This window comes from Xyrauchen texanus, chromosome 3 (genome assembly GCF_025860055.1).
Source record: "Xyrauchen texanus isolate HMW12.3.18 chromosome 3, RBS_HiC_50CHRs, whole genome shotgun sequence".
NCBI classification, from domain to species: Eukaryota; Metazoa; Chordata; class Actinopteri; order Cypriniformes; family Catostomidae; genus Xyrauchen; species Xyrauchen texanus.
In genome coordinates this window covers 17,048,278-17,061,160 of record NC_068278.1, presented here as the reverse complement: position 1 = coordinate 17,061,160, position 12,883 = coordinate 17,048,278, and the positions used below count along the sequence as shown (strand labels likewise).

The following is a 12,883-nucleotide window of genomic DNA, read 5'->3' as shown; positions in this document are numbered from 1 at the left end:
CTCCTCTCCAGCACCTTGGAGTAAACTTTACCAGGGAGGCTGAGAAGTGTGATACCCCTGTAGTTGGCACAAACTCTCTGATCCCCCTCTGACAACAAATCCCGGAAGGCCTCTTTCTTCAGTCGGACGGCTTCCCTGACCACCAGTGTCCACCACGGTGTTCGAGGGTTACCACCCCTTGAGGCACCTAAAACCTTGAGGCCGCAGCTCTCCACCGCGGCTTCAGCAATGGAAGCTTTGAACATTGCCCACTCCGGTTCAATGTCCCCAACCTCCACAGGGATGCCTGAAAAGCTCCGCCGGAGGTGTGAGTTGAAGATCTCGCGGACAGGGACCTCCTCCAAACGTTCCCAGTTCACCCGCACTACTCGCTTGGGCTTCCCAGGTCTGTCCAGAGTCTTTCCAAACCCCCTGACCCAACTCACCACCAGATGGTGATCGGTTGACAGCTCTGCCCCTCTCTTCACCCGAGTGTCCAAAACATATGGCCTCAGATCCGACGACACGATTACAAAATCGATCATCGACCTTCGGCCTAGGGTGCTCTGGTACCACGTACACTTATGAGCATCCTTATGTTCGAACATGGTGTTTGTTATAGATAATCCATGACTAGCACCGAAATCTAATAACAAACATCCACTTGAGTTCAGATCGGGGAGGCCGTTCCTCCCAATCACGCCTTTCCAGGTGTCCCTGTCATTTCCCACGTGTGCGTTGAAGTCACCCAGCATCACTATGGAGTCCCCTACTGGGGCCCTATTCTGGACTCCATTCAGGGTCTCCAAGAAGGCTGAATACTCTGAACTGCTGTTCAGTGCATAAGCACAGACAACAGTCAGAGTTCCCCCCCACAACCCGTAGGCGTTGGGAGGCGACCCTCTCGTCCACCGGGGTAAACTCCAACGTAGTGGCGCTCAGCCGGGGGCTCATGAGTATCCCCACACCCGCCCATTGCCTCACACCCTGGGAAACTCCAGAGAAGAATAGAGTCCATCCCCTATCCAGGAGTACGGATCCAGAGCCAAAACTGTGCATTGATGTAAGCCCCACCAGATCCAACTGGTAACGCTCCACCTCCCTCACCAGTTCCGGCTCCTCCCCCCCCCAGTGAGGTGACATTCCACGTCCCCAGAGCTAGCCTTTCTGCCCGGGTCTGGTCCGTCAAGGCCCACGGCCTTCACTGCCACCCATATGGCAGCGCCCCCGACTCTTGGGGTTTCCTATTTTTTTTTTAAATGCGATTCTCATAGAATTTGGATGCTTCCAGTTCTGTCACTCACTCGATGTTGTGTCGATTGTAGTGACACAAGGGGCTTCTTTCGGGATCCTTGCATACCTCTGAATATGAAAAAGGCCAATGCAAAATTGGCAAACAGAATTTGCATGTCCTGCCCCCGGACATACAGGTATAAAAGACAGGCACCGTGCATCTGTTCAATCAGATTCTTTCTTTGGAGCCGAGCAGTTGTGTGTTCAGTGAGTTGAAAAACTCACTACTGTTCCACTCATCTTTAAGAGAGCTTTGCTATTGGATCTACGGCGCATTGCTAGTGGCTTTCGCCCTCCTCTGCATGCCAGAGCAGTCCAAGCCCCTGGGTGCTTTGACAGCTTCCTAAAAGAGCAAACAACTCCTCTAAAAGAACATTATTTTCTCTAAAAGAGTTAATGCATTGGTGTCGAATGTCTTTTTAAAGATGCGTCTTTGTCAGGATGCCCACAGGTGCACCTGTGCCCGCAAAGCGCAACCACTTGGTGGGATCACCCCACACTCCCCTCCAAGGCCTGTAGGACAACGTCGCCGCTGACAGCAAAAGCCTAGAGAGCCACCGGAGGCCGCCTCCGCCCTGCATGCCATGGCCCTCCTACAAATTCACCAGGTCAAGGCACTAAAAGATCTGCACGTGGGTAGTCCTGATCCTGATGTGCTGCAGGAACTGCACTCAGCTACCAACCTCACCCTCCGGGCCACGAAGGTCACAGCGTGGGCACTCGGACAGGCGATTGCCACCCTAGTTGTCCAGGAATGTCATCCATGGCTGAACTTGGTCGAGATGCGGGAAACAGACAAAGGCTGCTTTCTCAACACCCCCATCTCCCAGCTCGGTCTATTCGGCGACACCGTTGAAGACTTCGCCCAGCAGTTTTCAGCAGTGAAAAAGCAGACGAAGGCCATCCAACACATCCTACCTCGGCGCCAGTCTACTTCCAGCCGAAACCCCGTCTGCTCACCAAGGGCGTCCCACTGCGGCAGCAAGAAACCAGCAGATAGCTCCACCTCAACCAGTACCCAGCTCTCAGCCCCAGCATAGAGATACCCGTAGGAAGCGGGTGCCCTCTGTCTCAAAAACCTCTTCAAGGATCCGAAGGCTCACAAGTGTTCCTGAGATGGACCACCCAGGGGACAAGATGTTCGCACAGGAGCTGGTAGCCAGACCACTCCTTCCCCCGGTGGAGGGCTGGGAGGAGAATCCTTGATTTCTGTATTTTCTTTTTTCGCACCCGTACCCACTTTTCAATAAAAGAGCGATTTCTTCATCCCCTGGGTCACCAAGCCGGTGCCCGTAAACGCCGTTCTCACGGCGCCCCGGCATCAAACCCTTACAGGCAAAGTGGCACTCTGGATATAGAAACTTCACCTCCACATCCACGTCTGTACAGCGTTCACAACCCCGGCCGGCAGGTTCTGACAAGTCCACCAGACATACCAGTACAAGGTCCTCCCCTTCGGTCTGTCCCTGTCCCCTTACATCTTCACAAAGGTCGCAAAGGCCGCCCTTGCCCCGCTAAGGGAAGTGGGCATCCACATACTCAACTACCTCAAAGACTGGCTGATCATAGGTCACTCTCGAGAGGCACTATGCGCTCACAGGGTCCAGGTGCTCAGGCACCTCAGCCGTCTAGGGCTTCAGGTCAACTGGGAAAAGAGCAAGCTCTCCCCGGTTCAGAGCATCTCTTTTCTTGGCATGGAGTTAGACTCAGTGTCAATGTTAGAGCGCCTCACAAACGAGCACTGGCACACAGTTGGCCCCGGGGCTGCACAAGTATGCATTTCCCCGCGTGAGCCTTCTTGCACAGGTGCTGTACAAGGTCAGGGAGGATGAGGAACAAGTCACTCTAGTGGCCCCTTACTGGCCTTCTCAGACTTGGTTCTCAGATCTTACGCTCCTCACGACAGCACCTCCCTGTCAAATTCCCCTGAGGAAAGACATTCCCGGAGGTTGAATCCTCCCAAGCCATGCCTGTTCCCCTCGCGGGATCCCTCTGTGAGAGAGACCTTCAGAGAACCCCCTTTGAGCTGCTAGAATCAGTCAAGCTAAGTGCCCTCTCCCAGATGACGGTCCTCCTGATTGCGCTCGCTTCCATCAAGAGGGTTGGAGACCTACAAGCGTTGGAGTTCGGTCCAGAAGATGTCTCCTAAGACCTCGACCAGGATATGTGCACAAGATTCCTACAACCCCTTTCACCAGGTAGTGAACCCGTAGGAGGCAGACCCAGCCTTATTGTTGCTGTGTATAGGTACGTGCTTTGCGTACCTATTTGGACCGCACACAGAGCTTTAGGCTATCTGAGTAGCTCTTTGTTTGCTTTGGCGGACAGCGGAAAGGAAACGCTGTCTCCAAACAGAGGCTCGCCCACTGGGTAGTCAACACCATCGCATTGGCCTATCGGACCCAGGCCATGCCCGCCCCCTTGCGTGTTCGAGCACACTCTACAAGAAGTGTGGCATCCTCGTGGGCACTGGCCAACAGCACCTCTCTAGCAGACATCTGTAGAGCAGTGGGCTGGGCAACACCCAATACCTTTGCGAGATTCTACAATCTCCGGGTTGAGTCGGTTTCGTCCACCGGGTATACCACTTGCACTAGCGCCCTTCCCCTCACTGAAGGCGAACACATTCGCTTTTACTCCCAGGTGAGTCCTTAAACTCGCACTCCCTGGATGTTTTTCCTCCCCAGCACTCTAGCTTGCAAATTCAGCAGAGGAATTCCCGAACAGACCCACTACGGGTACTAGTTACTCTGTACTGGAATAGGTGCTCCATAGGTGCCAGTTATCACGGTTAACCCCCGTGATGTATTTTCCGCGGTACGATCCCCCTGTCTGGCGGACCCGCTTCTCCCTTGGGCAGTCCCCTCTGCCCCGGTCACCGTGTTTGTAGTGCTTATCCCTCATTAGGCAGGACCTACCACCGAGCTATTTCCATGTGAAATAACAGACCCATAACAGACCCATGTGAAGTATTTGCCATATTTTCACCTCCCCAGCCTGGGCAGGATATGGGCTCTGCGGGGTCTTTTCTCCCTGAAAGAATTGGAGTCCGAAAAGAACTCCTTCCCCAATGCGTGTTATTGCTAGATGGCCTCAGCCGCATCTAACACTCTATGAGAAGAAACATAGAGAGCGAAAAGGCTGTGGCTGGCGTGGCCTGCTGCCATGCTTGCCACATCGCTTGTTCCCACCCTTCAAGAGAAATCCTTGGTTGGATGCCGGGAACCTAATAAAAACAATATGACATCTTAGTGAGGCATTGGGGAAGGTTGCGTGCAGTGTGATGCCCATGCTCCTTTGGCACGCTACAGCTTGCTGCACCAGCATCAGCAGATCATGTAACACGGTTCAGTGTAGGTGGCGCTATTGAATAGGGACCCCTTTTGTCACTTCAATTGACACAATGTCAAGTGAGTGACAGAAGGGGAATGTCTGGGTTACTGGTGTAACCCTCGTTCCCTGATGGAGAGAACGATACGGTGTGTCGCCTTTTCCACAACACTGTACCAAGCCACTGTAATGGCCGAACCTTATTCTCGGCTCCTCAGTGCAGAACATGAACAGATGCACAATCCCCGCCTTTTATACCCGTATGTCCGGGGGCGGTACATGCCAATTCTGTTCGCCAATGTGGCATTGGCCTTTTTCATATTCAGAGGTATCCGAGGCTCCCGAAAGAAGCCCCTTGTTTCACTACAATTGACATAACATCTCAATCCCTCAATCAGAAATGGGGGTTACACCGGTAACCCAGACGTTAAGTGGTCAAATAAATCATACCAAATCCAAACATACTACTCTGTCTAACCTCTTCCACCGGCCCCTTTTATAGTGATTTAAACATCACTCTATGACAATATAAAGTTATAAATATAAACATAATGATAATAATTGAAAAATAAGCCATGACCTTTAGATAGTTTAACACAATCTCATAATTGTTTTATTTTCTTAAAACGGCAACAACCTTGAATGTCAGGGACTTTTAAAGTTCCACTATATTTTAAGAGCTTGGACATTAAATTTATGAATACCTTCTGGTGGAATCACCAAACTGCAAATGCAGAAACTGAATTTTGACTTTTTTTTTTTTAAAGCTTATCTACAAGAACAATAATACAAAAATATCAACTCAAATCAATAGTCCATGTATTTATTTACTTGGTAAAGAGCTGTGTCAGTTGGTCATTATCTCAAAATAAACCCCTTCATGTTCAAAGTTTGGTTTATTTTATGAAAAAGACGGCCTGGCCATCCATTATTCCTAACATATTAGATTATGTAAATTACGAAAAGTGTTGGTATTATGTACAGTATTACAGCGTTTTGATCCACATTGTCTTTTTCTTTAAGGGTGCCAGAGCAGATGTCACTGAAGAGACAGTTTATCTCACATCTTTTGTCATGATTGGAATCAATAACGCTCTGAACGTCCAAAACGTTAACTTACAGGTATGACTTGCAGTAAAATTTTAACAAATTTCACAAATAAAGATAAAGGAAACCTGGGTTTGGAATTCCAAACAACATACTTTAACAAAAAAATATAGATTTGAAACTATTTGAAATGCAGACTGAGATGCAATACTGTAATTATTATAGAGATCTGATGACAATACTTGAGGAAGCCTTGTGAGTTGTAAACACATTTGTCTATCTAGGCCTTTAAAATTGCAAAAGATCGAGCAGCAAGATACATCTCCTCTCAGATGGCGAAGATTGAAAACCTATTTGTTAGAGCCATTGCATCCTACGCCCTGACACAAGCAGACATACATAGTATGCCTGCAGTCAAACTTTACGAGGATCTCAAAAAAGAGGCACAAGTTGAAGGTAAAATCTCCTATATGCTATTCTAAATATTTAAAAACAATAATAATAATAATAATCTAAATCAGCTTTTGTTGTAAACATTTTAGACCACTCGTATTTATAAGACAACTTGTAAGATTTGATTTTACATTTGCAGGTGACCCGGTCATGGTTCGTTTTTGGGATGACAGAAAAGTAAATAAGGATCAATTAAAACCCAGTAAAGCAACAGCAAAGAGGGTGGAAACAACAGTTTATGTCCTGCTTAATGCTTTACTTAGAGGGGATTCGATCTATGCTAAACCCATCCTGAACTGGTTAACGCAAGACCACAGATATGGAGGGGGCCTCCATTCAACTCAGGTACTTACACATGAGAGAAGGAGTTATAGTATACTCAAAGGTGCACTCAGTAATTTATTTTATCTATCTGTCTATCTATCTCTCTGTCTATCTATCTGTCTGTCTATCTCTCTGTCTGTCTATCTATCTATCTGTCTATCTGTCTGTCTGTCTGTCTGTCTGTCTATGATCTATTTTTTTAGCTTTTAATTTTGATATTTCTCAAGTATGATCTGTCTTTCCTAATATTTTCAGGATACTATTCTCACTTTGGAAGCTCTAACCAAGCACAGCATCCTAAACAAAGACACCGCTTTAGACATGGTGATCAACATTGAATACAGGACTGAAGGTGACATCAGACGCATCAAACTAACTGAGCAGAAGCCAGTGGCAAAACCAATAGAGGTAAGATCTCAAGTTTTTTTAAGGGAGCAGAGTGTTAGTAATATAAAATGCACTTTTATTTCTTTTTTGAAAAGGTGACTCAAAATGACGATATCATCATCAAAACAGCAATGCGCTCTGGTGTGTCGTTTGCCACAGTAAGTGAGCATTTATTCAAATAGGGTTATTTTCACTGTATTTTATAAAGTCTTGTCTTGTTTTAAATGATTTTATACACAAATTGTTTTATGTACATTTATTTTTTTGACAGTTGAGAACAGTGTACTATGAAATGACTGAAAATAATGAAGACTGCCAATTTGATACTTCAATTGACATTCATGACCGTGTGTCAAATTCAGATGGTAGGTTTTATACTTTATCTACATTAGTAATACCCAGTATTATTTTAGAAACAACTTTTGGTTCAAATAAAATCTGATTTTCTTTTTGTCCAGATCCTATGCTTTTGTCTCAACGGATTGTAGCTTGTGCAAAGTAAGTTGTAGAATGTCTTCACTGCAAAAAAAAAATCTGTAAAAGTAAACATACTTACTCAAGAAGTGAAACTGCACAGGATATTAAGAATATCTCTTGAAGTGTATTTTTCTTATCCTATTCATTGATTTTTTTCTTGTTTTAAGGGGTAAGAAAGTAAACTTAATGTATATTCTCTGAAAACAAGTCTTATTATTTTAATTATTATTACATTTGTAAAAAAATATATATATTTTTACTGAGGGAAAAAAAGACAAACAATTGTTTAAGAATACTATTTTTTGTTGTCAGTAATCAGAACAGGTTTAAAGTGTCTGTTCTTGAAATATTATGTTTTTTAAAATGCTTGAAAATGAAAATGCCCATCTTCCATTTTGTGTGAAGGTATAAGCCACCAAAAAATGCAGTTGATGGGAGGACAGGACTCACTGTAATGGAAATTAATTTGCCGACTGGAGTGAGCCCAGTTCTGGAAGATCTAGATATGGTGAGAGACTGAATGTTCTCTTGCAGTACTGTGTTCATCCAATGTTTCAGAAAACTGTTCTGAGATATTATATTTCTACATTTTGCAGTACCAGGGTGGAATTGAGTCTCGATTTTCCAACTATGAAGTCATGGGTGACCAAGTTATCCTTCAAATTGATTCAGTGAGCTACATCAATCATAAGAATTTTTTTTTTTGGCATTACTGTGTGTGTGTGTGTGTGTGTGTGTGTATGTGTGAGCGTGTATTTATCACTTTGTGGGTACCAAATGTCCCCATAAGGATAGTAAAACCCGAAATGTTTGACCTTGTGGGGACATTTTGTCGGTCCCCATGAGGAAAGCAGCTTATAAATCATACTAAATTATGTTTTTTGAAAATGTAAAAATGCAGAATGTTTTCTGTGAGGGTTAGGTTTAGGGGTAGGGTTAGGTTTAGGGGATAGAATATAAAGTTTGTACAGTATAAAAACCATTATGTCTATGGAAAGTCCCCATAAAACATGGAAACACAACATGTGTGTGTGTGTGTGTGTGTGTGTGTGTGTGTGTGTGTGTGTGTGTGTGCGCGCGTGTGTGTGTGTGCATGTTTAATCCTGTACAATATTTAACACATGCATTGCTTATTATGCAGATACCGTCAGACATGTTCTACTGTGTGGGTTTCCGCATTCAAGAGGAGTTTGAAACTGGCATGGCCAGTGCCTCTGTATTCAAAGTTTATGAATTTCATGATCGAGGTATTATGTTTCCACAAATGCTTGAAGTTGAACCTGAAGTGTGTCATTTTTGGCCAACTAGCATCGCCAAATTGAATTGCTTGTTTTAAAAGAGGTTTCGGGAAAACAGAAAGTCCCACCCAAAACTCACATCATTGGTTAAACAAAGGTTGCAGAGACAGGCTGATCGGAATGCTCAAACAAACAGAGCAATGTGTTTATAGAATCACATAGACACAGTGTGTACACATTTCAGGGCAGATAAAGATTTTTAAAAAATGACACACTTCAGCTTTTAACTGATTTTTGTCTGTGCCTAAATTCTGTAATTGAGTCTAATTTAATGTGAAATAAACACATTTGATTTTTTTGGTAGCAAATGAATGTATCAAGTACTACTATCCAAAAAGCCGTAGGCTGTTACGACTTCGGGAGGGAGACCAATGCCGGAGCATTACAGGTAGGCAACACATGCACAAGACTACAAATAACACATTTTACACATTTCATTTTAAATTTATGTGAGGATAATCAAAAAGGATGAAGTTATTATTTACTCTGACCATATGTGTTCACTGAGTGTAATATGTCTGTGTTAGTTTCATTGGTATTTCTATGTCCTTTCTGAAATTAGCGGAATGCTGCAACTTTAAATCCACCATTGATTCCAGGATCACCGTTAACCAGCGCTTAAAAGATGTGTGCAAAGAAAGTGTAAAATATGGTACATATTTATCTTTTAACCTTCATGTCACAAATTTAGAGAGAGAAAAAGAAATCAGCAAATGTTCATTAAAGTTCACATAAGTAGAAGTCTGCAAAAGACTATGAAAATAATGGTGTAAGTGTGCACATAGCCTATGTTTCATGTCAGTGGTACAATTTTAATAAATGGTATAAATTAGATTTATTTAAATACTTTGCAACATACAAATGTTAAATGTAGAGACAAATGAAGATGTTTTGCAATTTACCAAACTCTTTTGTTTAAAACTAACACATTTTGTTTTTTTATGTTCATAATCCTCATTAAGTATAATTAAATGTAGAACATTAATTTTAAATGTTAAATATGTACATTATTTAAAGATTACTCAATGATGGTTGATGGAAAGTTGTAAAAATACAAATGTGTAAGAATAGACTGAAATATTTTTAGTGTGATTGACTTGACTCGTGTTTTGTTTTTCTCCAGCTTTTCGAGTGTTAATTCAATCCTCTGAGGCAGCTGGGGATTTTGTAATTTACAAAGCAAATGTTAAAGCAGTCCTACAAAAAGGTAAGAGTGTATTAAATATTATTTCAGTCTTAAATAATAAATGTTTAAGTAAGAAAAGTTTTTTTAAACAAGCTTCCTGACACAATGCAACATCTTTTCTGTTCTACAGAACAAGCAGACAACATAAAAAAAGATTCAGAGATAGAACTGGTTAGAAAGGCAACTTGCGGTTCAAATTTTGAAGTTGGCAAGCAGTATCTATTAATGACTGCTGAGAGCATACAGATGCGAGTGGGTAATGCTTACAAGTGAGTTTTTATCTGCTCTTTTGTTTATTTATTAAAGATTGGTTCACCCAAAATGTTATAACAAAATCTTTTTAACAAAAATGTTGTGCTCAATGATGTCTTACAATGGCAGTTTATAGTTACCACCTCTTCAAGCTTCAAAAGGACACAAAAGTATAATTCAGAAGTCTAATAAATTGTATTTGACTTATGTGTTGTTCTGAAGGAATACAATAAGGTTTGGTGAGAAACAAACTAAATCTAATGTGTTATTAAGCAAAACTCTTGACCAACGGTTGATCTCCTGTGCTTGTTCATGAGTCTGCACGAGCTGTAGAGTTACTTGCACAAGAGCAACAGTAGTTACGCTTCCACTCGCTAGGTGGGGCTTCGTTTTGTTTAGCTCCAACAGTAACACCAGTGATATTACAACAGAAAACACAACATAGCTGCACATAAACCAGAGTGCAGAACTTACAAACATGTCAGAAGAGTTTGTAGTAAAAAAAAAAGATGCATTTCTATGCCCAGCCCTATTTGTTTGAACCAAAGTCCTCATTCAAACAGTGTGATGGAGCAGGCTGAAGGTAGCTACACACACACACACACACACACACACTCAAGTGCTACAGTCTGTGTGTGTGTGTCCCTGTGGGTGGCTGGCTGAGGTGCCATCTTTGGAGGAAGTACTGAAGGCGATCCAGAGCCTGAGACCAGGAAAGGCACAGGGCAGAGATGATCTCCCCAGTGAAATGCTGAGAGAGGGTGGTGTTTGTGCACAGACTGCCCTACATGACATCATAACAACAGTCTGGACCACTGGGCGGGTTCCGCAGGATTGGAAGGATGCCCTGGTGGTCCCTCTCTTTAAAAAGGGGGACCGCTCAGATTGTAATAACTATAGGGGCATCTCACTCCTCAGTGTGCCGGGAAAGGTCCTGGCAAGGATTATTCAACATCGCCTTGCCAGGCACGCTGAGGAGAGACTTGCGGAGCCCCAGTGTGGTTTCAGGAAGGGGCGGTCTTGCACAGATGCCATATTCTCTGTCCGTCTGCTACAGCAGAGGTGTAGGGAATTCCGGCAAAACCTAAATCTCTGCTTTATTGACCTGGTCAAGGCCTATGATACCATCAGTAGGCCTGGGCTCTGGGTTGTTCTTCATGCTTTTGGAGTCCCAGACCCACTGCTTGCGATCATTAAGGACCTTCATGATGGCGAGCGGGCCTAGGGTAAACTATGTGGTCGGGAGTCGGAGCCATTCCCTGTTACCTTGGAGTGCGACAGGGATGTCCTCTGGCTCCCACATTATATCTATTTCTACCATGTGGTTCGTGAAGCCTTCGATGGCTGTACTGGAGGATTTTCCATCTGGTACAGATATAATGGGAGGTTGATCAATGCCCGGGTGCGGTCAAGGGATGGCTCCCTATTGGTCAACCACATTATTCATGCTGATGATCTGGTAATTGCTGCTCACTCAGAGGAGGAATTGGGGGTGCTGCTGATAAACCTGGAGCTTGCCACCAAGAGATGGGGCCTTACCATCAGCCCAACCAAAACTAAGCACCTTCCTGGGTATTATGTACCATCAGACACTCCACCCCCACAGCTCCCAATTGGTGATGGGGCAGCTGTGGAGAGAGTGGAGTGTTTTCCATAACTGGAAAGTGTGCTTATGACAGCTCCGGTTTGACAGCAGAGGTCTCACTCCGAATCAGTCGACCGGCATTATCTTTTCATCGGTTGCGTAACGCTGTGTGGAAGCTACCCGGTTTGTCGCTCCGCACAAAGCTTCAGGTATTTTCGGCCACGGTCATTCCCTCCCTTCTCTATGCTTGCGAAACGTGGACCCCCCTAATGGAACACCATCGCCGGTTAGAAACATTTAGGCTGGCCTGCCTAAGATCCATCCTGGGTTTAACCAGGCTGGATTGTGTGAGGAACTCACAAAGCTTTGAAAGATGTGGACAAAGTCCCATCGGTGAGCTCCTATGGCAGGCAAGGTTGCGTTGGCTGGGTCATGTAGCCCGCATGCCTGGCCACCACCAGGATGCTGCTTGCCAGTTGGAGGCAGTCGCCCTCCAACAACAACGGAGCACAGAGGAGCGACGCTCACAACAACGAGCAGAGCGCAGGGTGGCTAAAGCACAGCAAGTTGGCACAGTAGGGGGCACAGGTGGTGCAGCAGCCAGTCATCTCAGTCATTCGATCCGTGTCACCTGTTGGATCTGTCCAGTGACCTCCTGCAAGCGGGCGTTCGACACTTCACGTGGCCTTAACATGCACATAGCCTGGCACAAGCGTCGTGGTGACAGGCTATGGCAGCGAATGGTGGTTGTTGTTGTTGTTGTTGTTGTTGTTGTGTGTGTGTGTGTGTGTGTGTGTGTGTGTGTGTGTGTGTGTGTGTGTGTGTGTGTGTGTGTGTCAATCAAGTCGTTTTAACTGGCAAGTGAGATGGTGGCTTCAATATATGTTATCAGAATGATTTTGGACCAGTGTCAGTTCATAGCGTACAGGGTTACCCGGAGTGACGGCAAATATAGAAACCAAGCGATCGACAGAATGTCCCATCACAGTTGCTTAGGACAAAATCTCTTACTAACATAGAAAAGATATCTTTCATCGTGTGCCGTTTGGCGCCTGAGTAGGACACGGTGTGACTGTAGCTACCTTCAGCCCTCTCTCCAACAGTTTTTTTGATTAAGAACTCAAACAAATAAGTCTGGCCATAGAAATGCTCTTCAGGCATGTTTTGTAAGTTATGTTCTCTGGTTTGTGTGCAGCTATGTTGTGTTTTATTCTGTTAATATCAATGGTGCTCCCGTTGAAGCGAAACAAACGAGTTTTCGCTTGAGCGCCC

The 12,883-nt window shown here is 44.5% G+C and overlaps 1 protein-coding gene across 2 annotated transcripts in view; it reads left to right on the top strand.

Moving 5' to 3' along the window:
- The window catches only part of LOC127629060 (complement C5-like), a 38,856-nt gene that overhangs the window by 24,844 nt on the left and 1,129 nt on the right, over positions 1 to 12,883 (top strand). For both annotated transcript variants that reach the window (XM_052106108.1, XM_052106100.1), the window contains exons 27-40: positions 5,626 to 5,724; positions 5,934 to 6,105; positions 6,242 to 6,447; positions 6,682 to 6,834; positions 6,909 to 6,971; positions 7,085 to 7,178; positions 7,272 to 7,311; positions 7,696 to 7,798; positions 7,887 to 7,961; positions 8,432 to 8,537; positions 8,893 to 8,976; positions 9,151 to 9,240; positions 9,712 to 9,795; positions 9,905 to 10,043. In XM_052106108.1, coding sequence (XP_051962068.1) covers positions 5,626 to 5,724; positions 5,934 to 6,105; positions 6,242 to 6,447; positions 6,682 to 6,834; positions 6,909 to 6,971; positions 7,085 to 7,178; positions 7,272 to 7,311; positions 7,696 to 7,798; positions 7,887 to 7,961; positions 8,432 to 8,537; positions 8,893 to 8,976; positions 9,151 to 9,240; positions 9,712 to 9,795; positions 9,905 to 10,043 — 1,508 coding nt within the window. The remainder of the gene's footprint in view (positions 1 to 5,625; positions 5,725 to 5,933; positions 6,106 to 6,241; positions 6,448 to 6,681; positions 6,835 to 6,908; positions 6,972 to 7,084; positions 7,179 to 7,271; positions 7,312 to 7,695; positions 7,799 to 7,886; positions 7,962 to 8,431; positions 8,538 to 8,892; positions 8,977 to 9,150; positions 9,241 to 9,711; positions 9,796 to 9,904; positions 10,044 to 12,883) is intronic.